At 41.9% G+C, this 17,695-nt stretch overlaps 1 protein-coding gene across 11 annotated transcripts in view; it reads right to left on the bottom strand.

Annotated features, from left to right (window-relative positions):
• The window catches only part of RBFOX1 (RNA binding fox-1 homolog 1), a 1,842,789-nt gene that overhangs the window by 144,849 nt on the left and 1,680,245 nt on the right, over positions 1-17,695 (bottom strand). For all 11 annotated transcript variants that reach the window (XM_087912645.1, XM_087912641.1, XM_087912650.1 and 8 more), the window contains 2 exons: positions 13,239-13,382; positions 3,010-3,063 (listed from right to left, as the gene is read on the bottom strand). In XM_087912645.1, coding sequence (XP_087768771.1) covers positions 3,010-3,063; positions 13,239-13,382 — 198 coding nt within the window. The remainder of the gene's footprint in view (positions 1-3,009; positions 3,064-13,238; positions 13,383-17,695) is intronic.

Here is a 17,695-nt window from a genome sequence, read left to right on the forward strand (position 1 = left end):
TATCAACTGCCTGGATGAATCCCTGCAGGTTTCTCAGCAAGATTTCAGAAGTGGCTTGCCCTTGCCTCCTTTGTAGGGCTGAGAGGGAATGACTGGCCCAAGGTCACCCAGCTTGTTTTGTGACTCACAGCCTCCCAGCTTCTAACCTGGTGTTTTAAACTCTACACCCAGCTGGCTCTCATCCATTAGCAATATCCCATAATTTAGTATGTTCCTTGCTGTGGGACACATCTTCAGAAAGCCTCCCAGATTTGCTGCCAGCAATGAAATGAATACTTCAGCTGTGACTGCACAACCTGGAAGCCCATATACAAAATATTCTCCAATTGGGAGGCCTGGACTCATGTTTTAATGAAAAATTACTAATCCAATAACTCACCCTTCCAAAATGTATTTAGCATAATACTTTAAGCAATTCATACCAGCTCTACACATTGGAACAGATAGGACCTGGCAGCTTCAACTTCCAAATTTACCATTTTGACAGAAAAACGTGACATTTCCTTGATATCAAAACAAAAACAAAGGAAGAGAAACAGAACATGTTCACACCATGTACATCAAGGACATTGTGAAATCACAGGAGACATTGGCAGTATCATTTTAAGACTTCCGACCCCAAATAGAGCTACATGGCTGGATTCTCTAAGAAGACAGGAGTTGAGAAGTTGAAAGGAATTAGGTGTCTATAATGTTGACATGTAAACTTCTAAGGGTATGGATAGAGCGCTGAAAACCTTGAGATGTTGGGTCCTGGGTGCCCTCTAAGTTTGGTGGGGTTTTTGGCAGATGTTGCATTACCAAACTAGGTAACATCATCAGTGCTGGGTGATGGTGTCACCTTGTTTGATCTGTCAGAAAGCTACCAAGCTTAGAGGGCACCAAGGAGCCCACAGGTCAACTCTGTGATCTCTTCTATCAGAACCCTGAGATTGCATGATGGACAGAGGTGGGCTGCTGCAGGTTCGGATGTGTTTCAGGCATAAGCAATCTAATTAAGGGTAGTCTTTATGACCAGTTATTCAGAGACTATTCAAAGTTAAGACCAACCCCAAAGGCACTTAGGACCTAGATTCAAAATTCCAATGGTTGGGCCTCCTTCTGTGGTCATATAACCAAACTTCGGGTGCTTAACAATGCAGAATGGATTAGAATAGAATAACAGAGTTGGAAGGGACCTGGGAGGTCTTCTAGTCCAGCCCCCTGCTTAGGCAGGAAACCCTACACCATTTTAGACAAATGGTTATCCAATCTCTTCTTTAAAACTTCCAGTGTTGGAGCATTCACAACTTCTGGAGGCAAGTTGTTCCACTGATTCATTGTTCTAACTGTCAGGAAATTCCTCCTTAGTTCTAGGTTGCTTCTCTCCTTGGTTAGTTTCCACCCATTGCTTCTTGGCCTGCCTTCAGGTGCTTTGGAAAACAGTTTAAGCCAGTCTTCTTTGTGGCAGCCCCTGAGATATTGGAAGATTGCTATCGTGCCATCTCTAGTCCTTCTTTTCATTAAACTAGACCTACCCAATTTTAGCAACTGTTCTTTATATGTTTTGGCCTCCAGTCCCCTAATCATCTCTGTTGCTCTTCTCTGCACTCTTTCCAGAGCCTCAACATCTTTTTTACATCATGGCAACCAAAACTAGATGTGGTATTCATCCAGCTGCAGTTGCCTTTATGGCCATTTGCAGGGTCCCACAATAGTTTCTTCTTCTTCACAAAAAAAAAAACACTTACTTTCAATTTTGGGGCAAAACCATGCCCATAGCAAACCACTAGTTATTTTAATGACTACAGTATTGACTTAATGACCATGGTAATCACTTCACAACTCTCATGTTTCACTTAACAACTGTTACAAAAGAAGTTATAAAATCAGGTCGATTACATGATATGGTTGACCTGGGTGACCTGGTTTACGGTCATTACAATATATGATCATAAACGGCAGGCTCCATTAGAGTTGTTATGTCAAAGACTACTTGTAAGTACACAACTCATCTCTCTTATAGGAGTAATGATTAAATTGGCAGCAAGGAGAACCCTGTGAGCCTCACTGATTAATTATATTTGGGCAACCAACTTTTTTGGGTTGATATCTAAAATATAGTACAGGTTCAATGAGTCTGCAGGGGCTTCAGAGGGAATCAAAAGACAGAGGTCACAATTGTATGATCAAAGCTACCCCTCCCCCATCTCTGTACATATGTTGAAGTTATACGCAAATCACAAAGGGGTGGAATTTTGATTGTGCAGTCGCAACTGGCATCTTGAAGCTTTTGACTCACACCCCAATGAATATCCCTATGAGGTGTGAGTGAAAAGCTTATGTCTGCATGCCACTGGATGGATAATTTATCAATCCAGCCATATGATCTAGAATAATATAATAACAGTATAATATAGTGTAGAAAAATGGGCCAACTCTATAGGTGGGTTCAAATGGAAATTAAGTATGTGATGTGAGTGTCAGGAAAACCTTTCACCTTTCAAATTAGGACAAGTAACACATCTCTTTAAATTCAGAAACAATTTTCCCTAAACATGCAAACGCTGGCAATTTCATAATTCATCTTTGATCGAGTAATTGCTTCAGAAGATATTAAATTATATTATTTGCTTCCATTTCAAGAGCAGCGTATCTGTTCTAATGACCCCTTTCTCCCCACTGAACTAATCTCACAATGAATATGGCAATTATTGGAGATGGGAAAGGAATTCAGCAGACAACATTTGATTATATTTAAAAGCAGGAAACGATATTCCTATTTAACTGGTGGCAGCTTATCTTAGTTAAAATTATCCCTTGTAAGGGGTTCAAAATTAGACCAATAAATTTCATGCTGTTTGGGTAAATGACATCCCTCATCCCCTCAAACATCTGAGCATCATAGGTGTCTCTGTTAAAGGTGATACTTAAGGAGGTCTTAATACTGTTGTGTATTTGCTTCCTCTGATTTTTCAGTAAACACTTTCAATCCATTAAACATTTCCACAAGTGTATTCAGTTGCTTACCTTTGAGCCTCGCTCATTAAAAATAATTTCAACATCTAAGATTTTACCAAATTGCTGCAAAGAAACAGAAAAATCACATGAGCATTGATGAAAAAAAAAATGTCATGAGAATCATTTAAATTTGTATGGAAGGAACATTTCTTCATTTTAAGCAATGTTTACCAAGGGAAACTAATGGAATACTAAAAGACTTGCACATTTATGCGAATTTTTAAAGGGAGGTGCAATTGGTATCAATATTACCTTCCTTAAGTCCCAGGTGAAATATCTGTTTTGGCCATTTTTATAATTGGGATTGTTTTATTAAAGCCTTTGGAGACTTCTATATAATGCAATTCATAATTTTTGTTGTTGAATTTTTAATTCCATCTTATTCTTTTTTTTTTTTTTTTACATTCTGTAACAGCCCTAATATCATAACATGAAAGGCTAAGCAATACTATTTTACCTGTAACATATTTTAATTTATTTACTTTATCTTTTCTTCCAAACAGTTTCCCATGAAAACATTTTAACATCCACATTGAACCCCCAAAAAACATAACATCCATATTTTTTAACTTCTTGTGACACTGTTAGTAAACATCATTCTCTCTCTCTCTCTTTTTTTTAAGATTTTGCCAAGAGTAATATTTCGTTTAACCACTCTTACTTCTCTGATATATTTAAATATGTATGTTTATATAGTTTTCCATTCTTTGTGCTTTCCTCCATTTCTTCTCTTTAATTAAAAGCAAAATAACACAATAACAAGTTAATTAAATAATTAAAACAGCACCTGGGTGGCAGAGGTAAGATTAATTAATAAGCATCATTGCAGCATAAATAAAAAGTTGGCATCACTTGCAAATTGCAAGCTGCATCTGGTTTAAAGGTTGTCCTCTAAAAAGTGAATGAGCTCAAGGCAAAAGCTACATTTGGTTTGATTAACATGTATTTTAAATGAAAATTAAATAGGATTCAATACATTAATAGAGCTATATTTCCCTTCTGTCACATTAGGGATTGCAGTTTCTCAGGAGACTCTAGACAGGATCTGTGGGGTATTATTCTCTCATCGGAGATTTTTGTCCCTAAAGCTGCAAATTGTAGATCCTTGTAAAGGAAGACTGCATGGTAATGTTGAAGTTAGGCAGATGTGTCTCTTACAAACTGGTAGATAACATACTCATGGCTGACTGTCTGAAGATTTTGCAGGAAATCAATGTTTTTTTGGCAACTTCAAGACGTATGAACTTCATTTTTCAAACTTCCCAGGCCAGCTGAAGTCCACACATCTGAAAGCTGTTGATGTTGAGAAACACTGCAGTAGATGTAGATGAATAATCTGTGAGGGTCTTTTGCGAAGATTTACAGATCCCACGTAGAAAAGGCAATTTATTAATTTTGTGAATCAAATTGACTGTCCAGATTGGTCGCTGATTTGAACTGTCAGATCAAATGGTTTGCCTCCAAATACACCTGAGCATTTGGTGGCTTTTGTCAAATTGAATGAACTTGCTCGAGTCAGATAGATTTGACAATCCAGACTGAGAATTTGGAACTGAGTCAATTCAAAGTTGATCAAGTCAAACAGACAATTTGCAGGAGATCTTGCTGGCACACTCCTTATTTACGGCTTCTGAAGCCACAGTGCTCTCTCTTCAATCATTGCAATTTGTGTTTTCTCTGCTACCCAATGAATCTGTAGAATATTTGGTGCTCTTTCAGTAATGGTTCAATAATTTTGAGAAGCCATAACAGGAGCTGGAGGGACCAATCTTGGAAAGAGCATATTAATTATTATGTTTTTCTGTCACTGTTGGTGAAGATGAGACTCTGTTTTGTGGAGTTTTGCCAAAAACAATATTTAATTTAGTGACTCTGATTGCTCGGGTATTGTCCTCTGTTGTCTTGGTCACAGACAATGTACCCCATTTCTCCAGGTAGGTCTCAAAAAAGCAAAATGAAAAGGTAAAACTGAACTAGTATACTTAGCCTAGGCGATCATTAGAATAACTGGCAATTCTGAGAAGACAGTTGCCACCTAGTAAGTCAGATAATGGTAGGAAATAGGTTAATAAAGATTAACAATTGTACTTTTTTTTTCAAAATGAATTTTCACAAAACTGGTAATTCCCAAGAATTCCTGCTGTAGTCCTCTCCTTTCCCCAATAAATTCTCTGGTCCCAAATCAAAGATGCATTATTTATTTTTTTCCCCTTCTCTTTTCTAGAAAGCAGAATTTCTTTTAGATGTGCAGTGGAGAAGGTAAGAGAAGATGGCCTTATTTTTGTTGTTGTTCAAATGTTGGTGTGGTATACCTTTCACACACATATCCTTGCCCCTGCGTGAATGATGTTGAAAAAAAGAAGATCGTGTTCATTCTTTGGAGTACTTTTTGGAATGATTGTGTGACCCCTTGGTATTCCAAGGGGCACTTCTGATTGTCAATTTGTAGTAGCAGGGAGTAGCTTCAGATCATACATGCATATTTATTTTCAGTACTGCTTTCCCCTCAGAAGAATGGTTTATATTTTTATGAGTGTGTCTGTGTGCATGGATGTGAAAGAGAGAGAGAGTCTGCACTCCTTCCTTACTACCTTACAGTAACAGAATAACAGAGTCGGGACCTTAGATGTCATCTAGTCCAAACCCACTGAACAAGCAGGTGATCCTACACCATTTTAGACAAGTAGCTGTCCAGTCTCTTCTTAGCCTCCAGTGATGGAGCATCCACAACTTTTTAAAGTAAGTTGTTCCACTGGTTAATTGTTCTCACCATTAGGAAGTTTCTCCTTAGTTCTAGGTTGCTCCTGTCCTTGACTGGTTTCCATCCATTGCTTCTTGCCCTGCCTTCAGGTGCTTTGGAGAATAGGTTGACCCGTCTGTCTTGTGACAATTCCTCAAGTATTAGAAGACTGCTATCATGTCACTCAAGTTCTTCTTTTCATTCAACTTGACATATCCAATTCCTTCAACCATTCCTCATATGTTTTAGCCTCTAATCATCATGATTGCTCTTCTCTGCACTCTTTCTAGAGTCTCAACATCTTTTTTTATATAATATGTTGAGCCAAACTGGATGCAACATTCCAGGTGTGGTCTTATTAAGTGGTACTAATACTTTTTGGAATGGTTTTATTCCCTTTTGGTTTTCTTCCCCAAGAATCATAATTGAGCCCAAAAGAGAAAATGAAAAATCCAACACCGCTTTAATTTATTAAATGGTGTGTGTGGAGAGTTGTGTAGGTGTATTCAATCAGTCAGAGTGGGATGCAGGACTAGCTGTGTTCAATCAGTAGAGCTGGTCTTTCAGCTTTTTCCATGAAACTGGTGAACACTGGGTGGATTTATTTATTGATGAAACCCAAAATTCTTCAAGCATTTCCCAAGGGCAGAATTTTCTCTTCAGCAACGTGAAGCTCTGCTTACTAGTACTGAAAAAAAGCCTTTGGATGCCTTTTACTCGTAATGACTAGTAGATTGCAGAAAAATGCAGGAAGTTCTGTAGAATGAAAAATGGGACCATGGCAGAGATAAAGCTGGCCATTTTTCGGGGAGGAAAAAAGCGGACGTTCCATATACAGCTCAGGAAAGCTTTATGGACATTCTCTTGCCTTTTGAAAGAATTTCTAAAGCAGTAAAATGTGTCTTGCAATAAATTGAAGAGATTCACACAAAGATAAATATTGAGGCATGAGAAAATGGAGAAAATCAACTTTTAAAAAGAAAAAGTTCATTTTCCTAAAGCATTGTAATTGTTTCAGAACAGAACAAAATGGCAGAATTGGAAGGGACCTTGGAGGTCTTCTAGTCTGACCCCCTTCTCAAGCAGAAAAACCTATACCGTTCCATACAAGTGGCTGAGATACAAATCCTAAACGTCTTCAAAATATACTTGAGTGACAGGGGTGATTCAATTATAGGAAATGATCCAATGAACTATATTTAATTTGATTTAAATCAGTTGTGGGTTATATCTTGGCCTGGCCTATTTTCTTTGTCTTGGTTACACCCTTTTTTTAAAAAAGGAGAGTGTAGGAAGTCCTCAGCTTCTTGGAACTCATAGAATAACAGAGAGACCTGGAGGTCTCTTCTTAAAAGCCTCCAGTGATGGAAGCACCCACAATTTCTGAAGGCAAGCCGTTCCACTGGTTGATGGTTCTAACTTGTCAGGAAATCTCTCCTTAGTTCCAGGTTGCTTCTCTCCTTGATTAGATTCCATCCATGGTTTCTTGTCCTGCCCTCTGGTGCTTTGGAAAATAGGTTGACCTGCCCTCTTAGATGAAATCAGAGCTGCATAAATCTGAACAGGAGGATGTGTTAATCTAATCTCACAATGAAATAATTTCATTGGCTCCAAATTAAGAGAAAAGTCAATTGCTAAAACTGGGTAATGTTTAATAGGAAAAAGGCAGTGACCATGTGATCTTTTAAGGACAGGGGGGGAAAGTGACATTTTCTAAGGCACATCATTCAAACTGTCGGGGTTCTTTATTTCACGAGTCATTAAGATGACTTTACAAAGTGGCCTATAACATTGGTAAATCAGTATCAGGAGCAGAACCAATATACCAAATAATACAAAATACATGGTCCATAAAGACTTCATTTGCACGTGATCAACTATAACAATGGCTCCAAAACCAGTGATTAAACCAAAATCAATTCACCATGTTTTGTCTCAAGCCACAAGGTTAAGCCATCATGAGGTTTCTTTACTGGGTTTTATCATGCTGAATAAACATATCCACTAGGGGTTGATGAAGATTCTCAGTCATCCAGGTAGAATTGTCTGGAAGTTGAATTATGGCACCTTGACTTATTTTCTAGACTATGGTATCTGGTGTGAGCCTTGGAGGCCATATTTTATTTGGAAGCTTCGAGGATGCCACATTAAGTGCCTTGGAATGTGGGAGGGGGGATTCATAGAGAGGTGGAAGATTAGACTCAACAACACTTTCACAGAGAGTCAAGGACATGTTGCCCTGTACCTGGAGTGGAGTGTCTGGAGGAATGTCTCCAGTTAGGATGGCATTTTGATTGGGCCATGTGATGGGTACAGCGGATGGATCTTTGAATTTCTTTTGGGAGGGAAAATCTAGAACTCTCAGATTTGGGTTTTCCCAGTTGTGCCAATATGACAACTCTAATAAAAATAAAAACTGTAATCAAATGGAACTTTGAGGAAATGCTTGTCTCAGAGTTTATTGGTTTGGAGTTGGTTAGTTGGAACACTGACATCTGGATGGCTGAGAATCTTCACTGACATATTGTCACAGACTTTGGGGAAGAAAACTTGAGGTTGGTGCAGGAATATACCCCTAAGAATTGTAGGAGTTGGCATATTCTAACAACTCTCTGCTTACTCCTATTCCCCTAACTTGCTCAGATTGAAGAAGCTGCTTGATTGGGCAGTGAAACAAGAAACCAAGTCCTGTTGCCATGACTCAACTTCCAAACAATCCCCACTACAGCTTGTTATCCACAGTTGCTGGATAAGTAGTTTAAGATTCCTTTGGATTAATCCAGTAAGGTTTGGTAGCATCTTTGAGCTCTTCTCTTTAATGTGATACACAGATACAGCCTCAACTGAACAATATAAATTAACAACAATAGCAACAGCAACTGTGTTGTGATTTGAGAGACTTCCTCTCCTGGAAGATCTATCTACATCAGATCTGGCAGGAGTTGCATCTTACGAGTTCCATGTACTATTTGATGGGACCCAGGAGGAAATGTTTTTTCTTCCATGATACCCATTTTTTTAGAGATGCGGTGGCTCAGTGACTAAAATGCTGAGCTTGTAGATGAGAAAGGTCAGCAGTTCAGTGGTTCGAATCCCTAGTGCTGCATAATGGAGTGAGCTTCCATTACTTGTCCCAGCTTCTGCCAACCTACCAGTTCAAAAACATGCAAAAATGCAAGTAAAAAATAGGGACCACCTTTGGTGGGAAGGTAACAGCGTTCCGTGCGCCTTCGACAATAAGTCCTGCCAGCCACATGACCACAGAGATATCTTCGGAGAGCGCTGGCTCTTCGGTTTTGTAATGGAGATGAGCACCACCCCCTAGAGCTGGAAACAACTAGCACATATGTGCGAGGGGAACCTTTACCTTTACTTCCTCCATTTTTTGAAAAAAATAAATAAATCATTATCCCAGAACTTAGTTTGGCACCTAAATCAATTTACATCAAAACTTTATTGCAGTCTTTAGGATGGGTTTGAAGAGTTGGCTCTGCAGTTGTGCCTAATATAGCAACGGCTATATTAAATAATATTCACAGGTTGACTGGGATGACATGTTATCAATTTTTTAATCACGGTTTTGGGAGCTGCATGTTGTTGGGTTTATTTTTTTTATGGTTGCGGTTTTTTTTAAATTGTTGGAAGCCACCCAGAGTCACACTGGCCAGATGGACTGCTACACAAATGTAGTAAATAAATAAACAAACCAGAACTCTTTAAGAAAGAAGTCCTTTGGAATATGAGTTTGGCTCCTGTATGCTGCTGTCAAAGGGATATATTTAAAATGTTAGCCTTCCAATAATGTTAACAAACCCACTACAAGCATCTTAATTGAACTGCAAATTATTTCCTTTTACATGGTAAAAGGAACCCATTAATAATACGACGTCTTCTTTCATTTAAAATGCAATTAGTTAATGAATTAAGATAAATTAGTCTTAAATGGTGGGCTACCCTTAGTTTCAAGAGAAAGCATATCAACACTTTTGTTCCCTTTGTCTACCTCTGTGTTAGAAAGGCTTAAAAGGTAAGCTGAATAGTAAAAGAGGGAGTGGAATAATTAGTTTGTTTTTCATTGCGGTAAAGAAAATTGGAAGTCTCTTCTTAAATATACGTATATATATTTAAAATCTGTACTGTTTCTTGCAGATGTTCTTTTTCTGTTGTTTGTTTGTTTCTTAATTGGGGAAAGTTTGGGAAAAGCACACATTGAAATAGCACAACCAAGTACGGTGGTTTCAAACTGCTTTGAAACTCATCGAATTTGGTACTCAACACATTTTGATGCAAACATTTTGTCCCGATACTCATCATTTGTTCAGTTCTCAGTGCTGACAACCTAGCACAGCTGACATTGGGTGAAGAGTCGCAGAGGAAGATTCAAACTTGAACTAAGAAGGAATATACTGATGATGAAAGAGATATGAAGCAGTGGAGCAGCCTGCCACCTGGCCTCATAGGTACCGCATCCCTTGAAATTTTCAAGAAAGAATAGGCAGTCATTTGTTTGAGAAGGTGTGAGGATTCCTTCATTAGGCAAGCGTTGGGACCAGATGACTCACTAGGTCTCTTCCAACTCCATGGTTCAATGAATCCCTTGGACTGCATTCCTTATGCTCTTGTATTTTCCGAATGGACTTGACACATTAGTTAAGACAATGTCCATGTTTCAGCATCTATGTTCCATTTTTCCATTTGATACTAGAAAGCTTCCATAATGGATGGTCATATTTCTTCACCACAGTTGATCTTCGATTTGAGCATCAGATATTTTGCTAGGAAAATTTGCTGCTCTTCTTCTCAGTTAGCAAAGGTACCTCGCGACCATCCTGCTATGGTAGTATTTCAGAGTCTTGGAGTTACGTTTATGCCAGTCTGTGGCTCTGCATCTGCTGTCTTCTGTACTACCAGAATTAGGAAACTGCCTTCTAACTATTTCCAGAAGAGCTACAGGACAATCATTGTCAGTTCAACCTCAGTTCGGTGGGGTTTGTGTCAAATGACACCTTTCGTCAACTTCAGGACTAAAAGATCTGGTAGGAGCTAATAATATATCTCTTATTTCACAAAGGAGTTAAAAAATCAAGTTCATTCATCTAAAAGCATAGGTGTTACCTCCCTAGTCTATAAGCTGTATTAGGTGTGATACTTTATAATATATTGTTCTTTTTTTTCTTTTCTTTCCCTTTCTTTCCCTTTCGTTTTCTGCAGACTCAACACAGGAGTGGAATAACAAAAAGAAGTAGATGAGTAAATTGCACAAATGAGACTGCCCAGCTAAGTCCTTAGCAACTGAAGAAGACGTGGTTTGTTAGGGAGATGTCATTGTGCTTGGCCTCTACATTTTGCCCCAAGGTTTGGACGACTTTGACTTTAGTTTTTCAGAAAACTGAAAAATCTGACTTTTCCCCCAGGCACTGGAGTCAGCCTCACCTCCATGCCTGAATGAGAAAGTGTGTTATTTGTGGGTCTTGACCAGTGGTGGTATTCAAACTTTTTTACTACCAGTTCTGTGGGCGTGGCTTAATTTTGTGGGTGTGGCTTGGTGGTCCTGTCCTGTGACTGTGTGGGTGTGGCTTGGTCACATGACCAGATCGGCATGGGTTTGTAGCCATGTGACTGGGTGGGCGTGTCTTCGTGGCTATGTGGGTGGGCGTGGCCAGGTGACCATGTGACCAGAAAACCAAATACAAGCGGACCTCACTTAATGGCCGGTTGCTTAGCAAGTGTTCTAATTCATGACTGATCTCCCCATAGCTACTTAGGGAGGGGGGGGATTTGCGGGCAGTAGGGCTCAGAAGAGAGAGCGCGCAAAAGCTCTTTCCATTCTTTCCAGGCCTTTTCTGCCTTCGCGGGTGGCATCTTTCGCAGTGCCAGTCCCGCCCCCTTTTCCTTCCCTCGTTTCTTTCATGACCTCAGGTGGAGTGGGGGATTGAGCAGGTGTGGGGTGTGTGGAGGCCTGAGAGAAGTTCACTGAAAGCAGTGAATGGAATTGCTGAGGGGAAGGCAGCATAGGAAAGAGGCAGCCGGCCAGACCCACATACAGAGCAAGCAGAGTGGTGGGTGGGAAGCCCCTGGAAGAGGACGGGGGAGAGGAAGAAGAAGTGCGGGCAGTCCGAGGTGCCTTGTTTTGCACACTCAGCTGGTCGACTCCCCCGATGCAGCCAGCTTCTTTAGCTCAGGGCAGCTGATGACTAGGGGCGGGGTGAGTCCTGCCACAGAAACTACTGCCGCTGCTGCTAGTGGGACTACTGCTGTGGCTGCCACTGGTTCGGCTCTGTGTGTGTGTGTGTGTTTTTTTTTTTCCCAACTTTCAGTGAGTAACACCAAGGCTGGCACTTGAGGAGATACAGGTGCCAGAATCGGCTGCTACCAAGGAGGCAGCGGCAGCAAAATTCAGCAACGGGGCAGGCTGAAGCAAAAACGCAGTCTTCTTTCTCATGGTGGGGTAGGGTTGCCATGCATGGATGGGGGTGGGTAGGTGGGAATGGCAAGCACACATGTGTGACTGCCTCTGCGCGGCTGGAGCTGGAGGTACCACCAATGTTAAATGGAAATTGATGAGACGCTTCCAGCGCAGTTGGCGATTCTTGTTCAGCCAGTCCCTTCAGGCAACCTTTCTCCTCCTCCACTCATGACCAGCACACAGAGAGAGAGAGAGGGGGAAAGAGAGGGGAAGATAGGGACCCAGGTCCCGGCTGCTTCACTATCTCCTGCCATTGACCTTACCTTCTCAGGCCAGGTGAGGGAGGGGAGGGTAGACCAGCTGCTTCGGGCAAGTTGAAGAGGCATTGACCAAGCACGGGCAAGTAGAAACCTGGGAACGGTGGCTCCTGGCTCAGCTGGCCCGAGGGGCTGCTGCAGGCATTTGCGACAAGGGGAGAGAGAAGCTCCGGGATATCTGCCCATCTGCCTGCTGGCTGGCGGGGCTGAGCTAGCCTGGGCTGGAAGAGGCACGTCCGCCACCAGGAGAAGGAAGAAAACATGCTCTAGGAGGCCAGGCAGGAAGGCAGATGTCCCAGGGCTGCTGCACATGCGCGCTGCATGTGTAGCTGCTGCACATGCAGTGCTCATATGCAGCTGCTGCACATGCAGTGCACATATGCAGCACCCCTAGGACATCCACCCGAGCTGTGCCATGGCCACCACGTGGTATGGAAAGCTAGGAAAGCAACCGGGACAAGCGGGCAACCGGGCAACCCGGTTCGGGGGCGTGGCCAGCCAGGGGTCACCGCCAGTTTGGCGACCCACACCAAATCACCGCTACTGGGTTGCCCGAGCTGGTGTGAACCAGTTGAATACCACCTCTGGTCTTGACACATTGAATAATGTTTAGATAAACTGTTGTGTAATACCTTTTTTTCCTAGGTTAGTTTTCCATGAGTTGCTGAGAATGAGATTGGCAGCCGTAATAGCTGAATACATACATAGATACATACTGAACATAAATAAGGAAGAAAATCAAAAAGTAGAGTGTTATAAGGAAGCCATTGCTTACCCCAAACATTTGTCTGAGGTCCGGATCCCGAAATCTGAAGGGAATATTTGAAACATGCAGCCGTTTGGGCTGTGATTTGTTCTCTGTGTTTTCAGAAGATTGTGTCTGTTGCTGACCGTCGGTCTGTGCTGCATCATCCGTCTGCTAAAAGAATTCGGGAGACAGAGGAAAGAGAAAGTTAATCGAGCGATCAGAATCTATTTTGCACTGAGACTTTTCTGTTCCCTTCCAAAACTGCAGTGCAGTTTTTTGGGCAAGTGCCTGCAGCGATGGCGGAAGAAACAAACAACCTGCAAACAATTGCACCACCATCATCATCATCATCAAAAGCAAAGTTTAAATCAGATTGGGCTCTCCCGTTGGTTCATGTCTTGAGATGTGGGACCTGGCAAACTTCTCCCAAGGTGCTGCCTTTGAATTACTATTGTAGAAAGTTAGCTTAGCTTTAGTTCAGTTTACTTTATTGTCATTGCACCTCATACAACCAAATTAAATGCCATCTTCAGTGTCTATTGTAACTATAAAAATAAAAAATAAACACACCTCCTTTGCATTCTATACAATTGAATTGAAAACCCTATATTGCATTAATATTGCGCTGTACAGTAGAATTCAATATATGCCCTGGGATAGAAGCTGTTTTTCAACCTATTTGTCCTTGTTTTTATTATTCCTGTATCGTCTGCCAGATGGTAATAGTTCAAAAAAAAAGGTACCCAGGACAAGATGGATCTTTAAGAATGTTTTGAATTTTCTTAAGGTAGCAAGAACTATAAAGCTCTTCCAAAGAGGGGAGAGGGCAACCCATGGTCTTCTGGGCAATGATGTTAACCCTCTGGAGTGCTTTCCTATCTGCCATTGTGCAATTGGCAAACCATACAGTGATGATGATATTGCAACAATACAGAGGTGCAGTAAGTTAAAATGCTCTCTATGGTGCAGTGGTAGAAGGTCACCAGCAGTTTTCCATTTGGTTGTTGTTTCCTGAGAGGTCCCAGGTAGTATAATCTCTTCTGGGCCTTTTTGATCAGGGCTGCAATGTGGGCCCTCCAGGTCAGGTCCTCTTTTAGAGTAACACCCAGAAACTTAAAACTGGCCACTTGCTCCACTCAGTCTCCATTGATAAGCAAGGGCTGGATGTCCTATCTATTCCTTCTATAGTCCACCCTCCTCTCTGTTTCTAATACCAGCAAGTATTTGGTGCCCATTGAGAAGGACTGGGCCAGCCTATCTAAAAACACAAGACGTTTAGCTCCAGGGTGATGGGATTGTCCTTCAGGGCAAAGCCATTCAGCCACAATAGAAACTGCACAATGAAGCCCCTTCATTGCATCGGCCCAAGGTTCAACCAACTGCCACAGAGAGGAAGGTGTCAAGCCAGTGTGAGATTCAAAAACTTTTACTACCGGTTCTGGGGGCATGGCTTGGTGGGCATGGCCATGTGACTGGGTGGGCATGGCTTTTATTTTTTGCAGCCCCCACCCATTTTGGGGAGCTTCTTAACCACAGAGGAGCCTCTGGGGGGTGGTTTTTGCTCTCCTAAGGCTTCTCCGGGGCTCTGGAAGAAAAGGAACAGAGCATGGGAGGAGCACGCAGCAACCCTCCAAGCTCCATTTTGGGAGCTTCCTCACCTCAGAGAAGCTGAGGGGGGCGTTTTTGCTCCCCTAAGGCTCCTCTGGGGCTCTGGAAGGCAAAAAATGGAGGGGGCCCTGAGCTCCTCCCTCCATTTTTTGCCTTCCTGGGCCTCAGCAAGGGGAATCCCGGCACAGGTGATCTTACCTACAGCTGATTATCGGGAGGGAAAAAAAAGAAAGAAATAACTTAGGCAAATGTGAGTTTGGTGAGTTTGGCGACCCACGCCAAATTCTTGCTACCGGGTCACCCGATTCGGTGTAAACCGGCTGACTACCACCACTGGGTCAAGCTATTCTCCAAAGCCCCTGAAGGCCAGACTAGGAATAATGGATGGAAACTGAACGAGGAGAGTTTTAATCTGGAAATAAAGAGAAACTTTCTGACAGTGAGAACAAACAACTAATGGAACAGCTTGCCCTCGGAAGTTGTGGGAGAGCCATCACTTGAGACCTTCAAGAAGAGATTGGACTGCCATTTGTCTGAAATGGTGTAGCGTCTCCCACTTGGGCGGGGGGTTGGACTAGTTGACCTACAAGGTCCCTTCCAACTCTGATTATCTGTTAAATCTGTCAACCAGGTTGACTTAGACAACCTACAAAATCAGCTGTGACCCCTGCATAGCCACATGGGAGTCTGACTACAGCCAATAGAATACATGCTCTTGCCACAGGAACAGGAAGCTCAAGGGCAAAGCCCAAGAGAGAATATAAATAACCGTCTCTCTCCACTCCATGTATTTAGCTGCCCAGGATCTCATGTGGAACCCATGTGGTCCTGTCCATCCATAAACCATCTTTCCAAACAGCCACCATGTTTTCCATTGTATCTTTCCACCAGTGTCTTTCTCTCCACTGGGAACTGAACCAGGCGGATATTTCTTCTGACACTATTCAGATACATTTGCTTGAAAGTTTTGCGATTTGCCCAAAGAAACTTTGCAGAGCAAGATGTGTGACATACACGTTAAATTAATAAATAAGACTAAAGGTCAACTCTTAAAATATTTCTACTGTTTTTTTAGAGTTGCCAACAGAAAGGGAGGGGGGAAAGGGGTTTGAAAGAGCAGTGCAGCAGCTTGGAAATTAAAAGTACATTCCACAAATAGTTTTTCAAAGATAATAACTAGGTGACTGAAGTTTCTGCTATGCAAAATTCTTAACTGGAGAGCCTGATTGATGACTCTTGGATATGGATGTGTCCAATTGGAGAATATGAATTCTGATACACCCAGGTGGTGGTGGGAAACCAGGGTCAAGGGTGACAATGAATGATGTGTCTCAGAGTCGGCTACACCCAGGCAGTCCTGAACTTGTTAACTCCCAATAAATCCTTCTGAAGTTTTGGAAGTTTGGCTTGAGACTCATGATTTAAATGGGGAGTAACTGCTGGAATCCTGACACTAATATTCATTTATTACAAGTAGTCCTCAACTTACAACAATTCTTTTAGTGATTGTTTGAAGTTACAACAGCACTGGAAAAAAGTGACTTCTGACCATTTCTTCACCATTGCAGCATCCCGATAGTAGCGTCATCGAAATTTCAAACAGTTGGCACCTGACTCACATTTACAATGGGTTGCAGTGTCCTGGGATCATGTGATCCCCTTTGGCAACCTCCCGACAAGCAAAACCAATGAAGGAGTCAGATTTGCTTAACAACCGTGTTACTAACTTAGTAACTGCCGTGATTTCACTTAACAACTCTGTAAAGAAAGGTCGTAAAATGGGACCAAAGAAATGGGACAAAACTCACCGAAGAAACGTCTCAATCAGCAGCAGAAATGTTGGACTCAATTCAGTGGTGGGATTTTTACCACTGGTTGGTGGGCATAGCTTGATGGACAGGCTTTGCAAGCACGCACATACTTTGCCTGCACGCACACCCCAAAAGTGCCCTTTGCACAGGCGCAGAAGTCTTTGCACAGGCATAGAGGTGTCTGCGCAAGAGCAGAGGCGTTTTGACTCACCTCAGAGGGCGCTTTTGGGGTATGCGTGCAGCAAAGTGTGTGCGTGCTTGCAAAGCCTGTCCATCAAGCTATGCCCACCTTCAAGCCTACACTCTCCCAGTCGCTTCAGCAGCTGGCACATAGCACTTTGCTGTGTCGTGCAAAGCAGGTGCCCTTCAAAAGCAGAGGATAAAGGTGAGTATAGGGGCCTGGGCAGAGAGAACTGGTTCGGTCTCTGATGCTCAGTGGAGCTACCGGCTCAGCAGAACCAGGCCGAACCAGTAGAATACCACCACTGGCTCAATTGTGGTCATAAGCTGAGAAGTAACTGTGTTCCTTGTCCGAGGATGTGTTCTGTGTCTATATCAGCCTTTCTCAAATTACTTTCTGCTAGAAGTATTGGGATTAATAGATTTTTTTTCTGCCTGTGTGATTTTAGCGTGTATGTATTATTATTCTGGCAAATAAATGAGGATCTTACTGGCTTTCACACCTATCTCGCCCTGTGGGAAGTCAGGGATACATATCACAATGCTTATTTGGTAATTATTTTACATAACAAGCTGGATTAAAAGGTGCTAGACAGGAAAGAATTATGCGCATACATGGGTGAATATTTGCATGTGGGTTTCTAATCATTTTCTGCAGTAACTGACTAAGAACTAATCTCAACCTTTAAGGATCACCTTATTTTCACTGGATGCTTAGGGAACAACAGAAAAAAGGATACCAAAAGTCCTGCTTCATGAATGGGAATTTGTCTGCAGCAGTAAAACAACAGCCCGTTGTTTTATGAATGGGTTTTATATGAAGTTTTGACCTGGTCTGTGTTTTTATGAGGTGGTTTCAAAATTTGAGTACCACGATAGGAAAGT

Source organism: Pseudonaja textilis, chromosome 14 (assembly GCF_049901715.1).
Source record: "Pseudonaja textilis isolate UNSWEBS1 chromosome 14, rPseTex1.2, whole genome shotgun sequence".
In the NCBI taxonomy this organism is placed as follows: domain Eukaryota; kingdom Metazoa; phylum Chordata; class Lepidosauria; order Squamata; family Elapidae; genus Pseudonaja; species Pseudonaja textilis.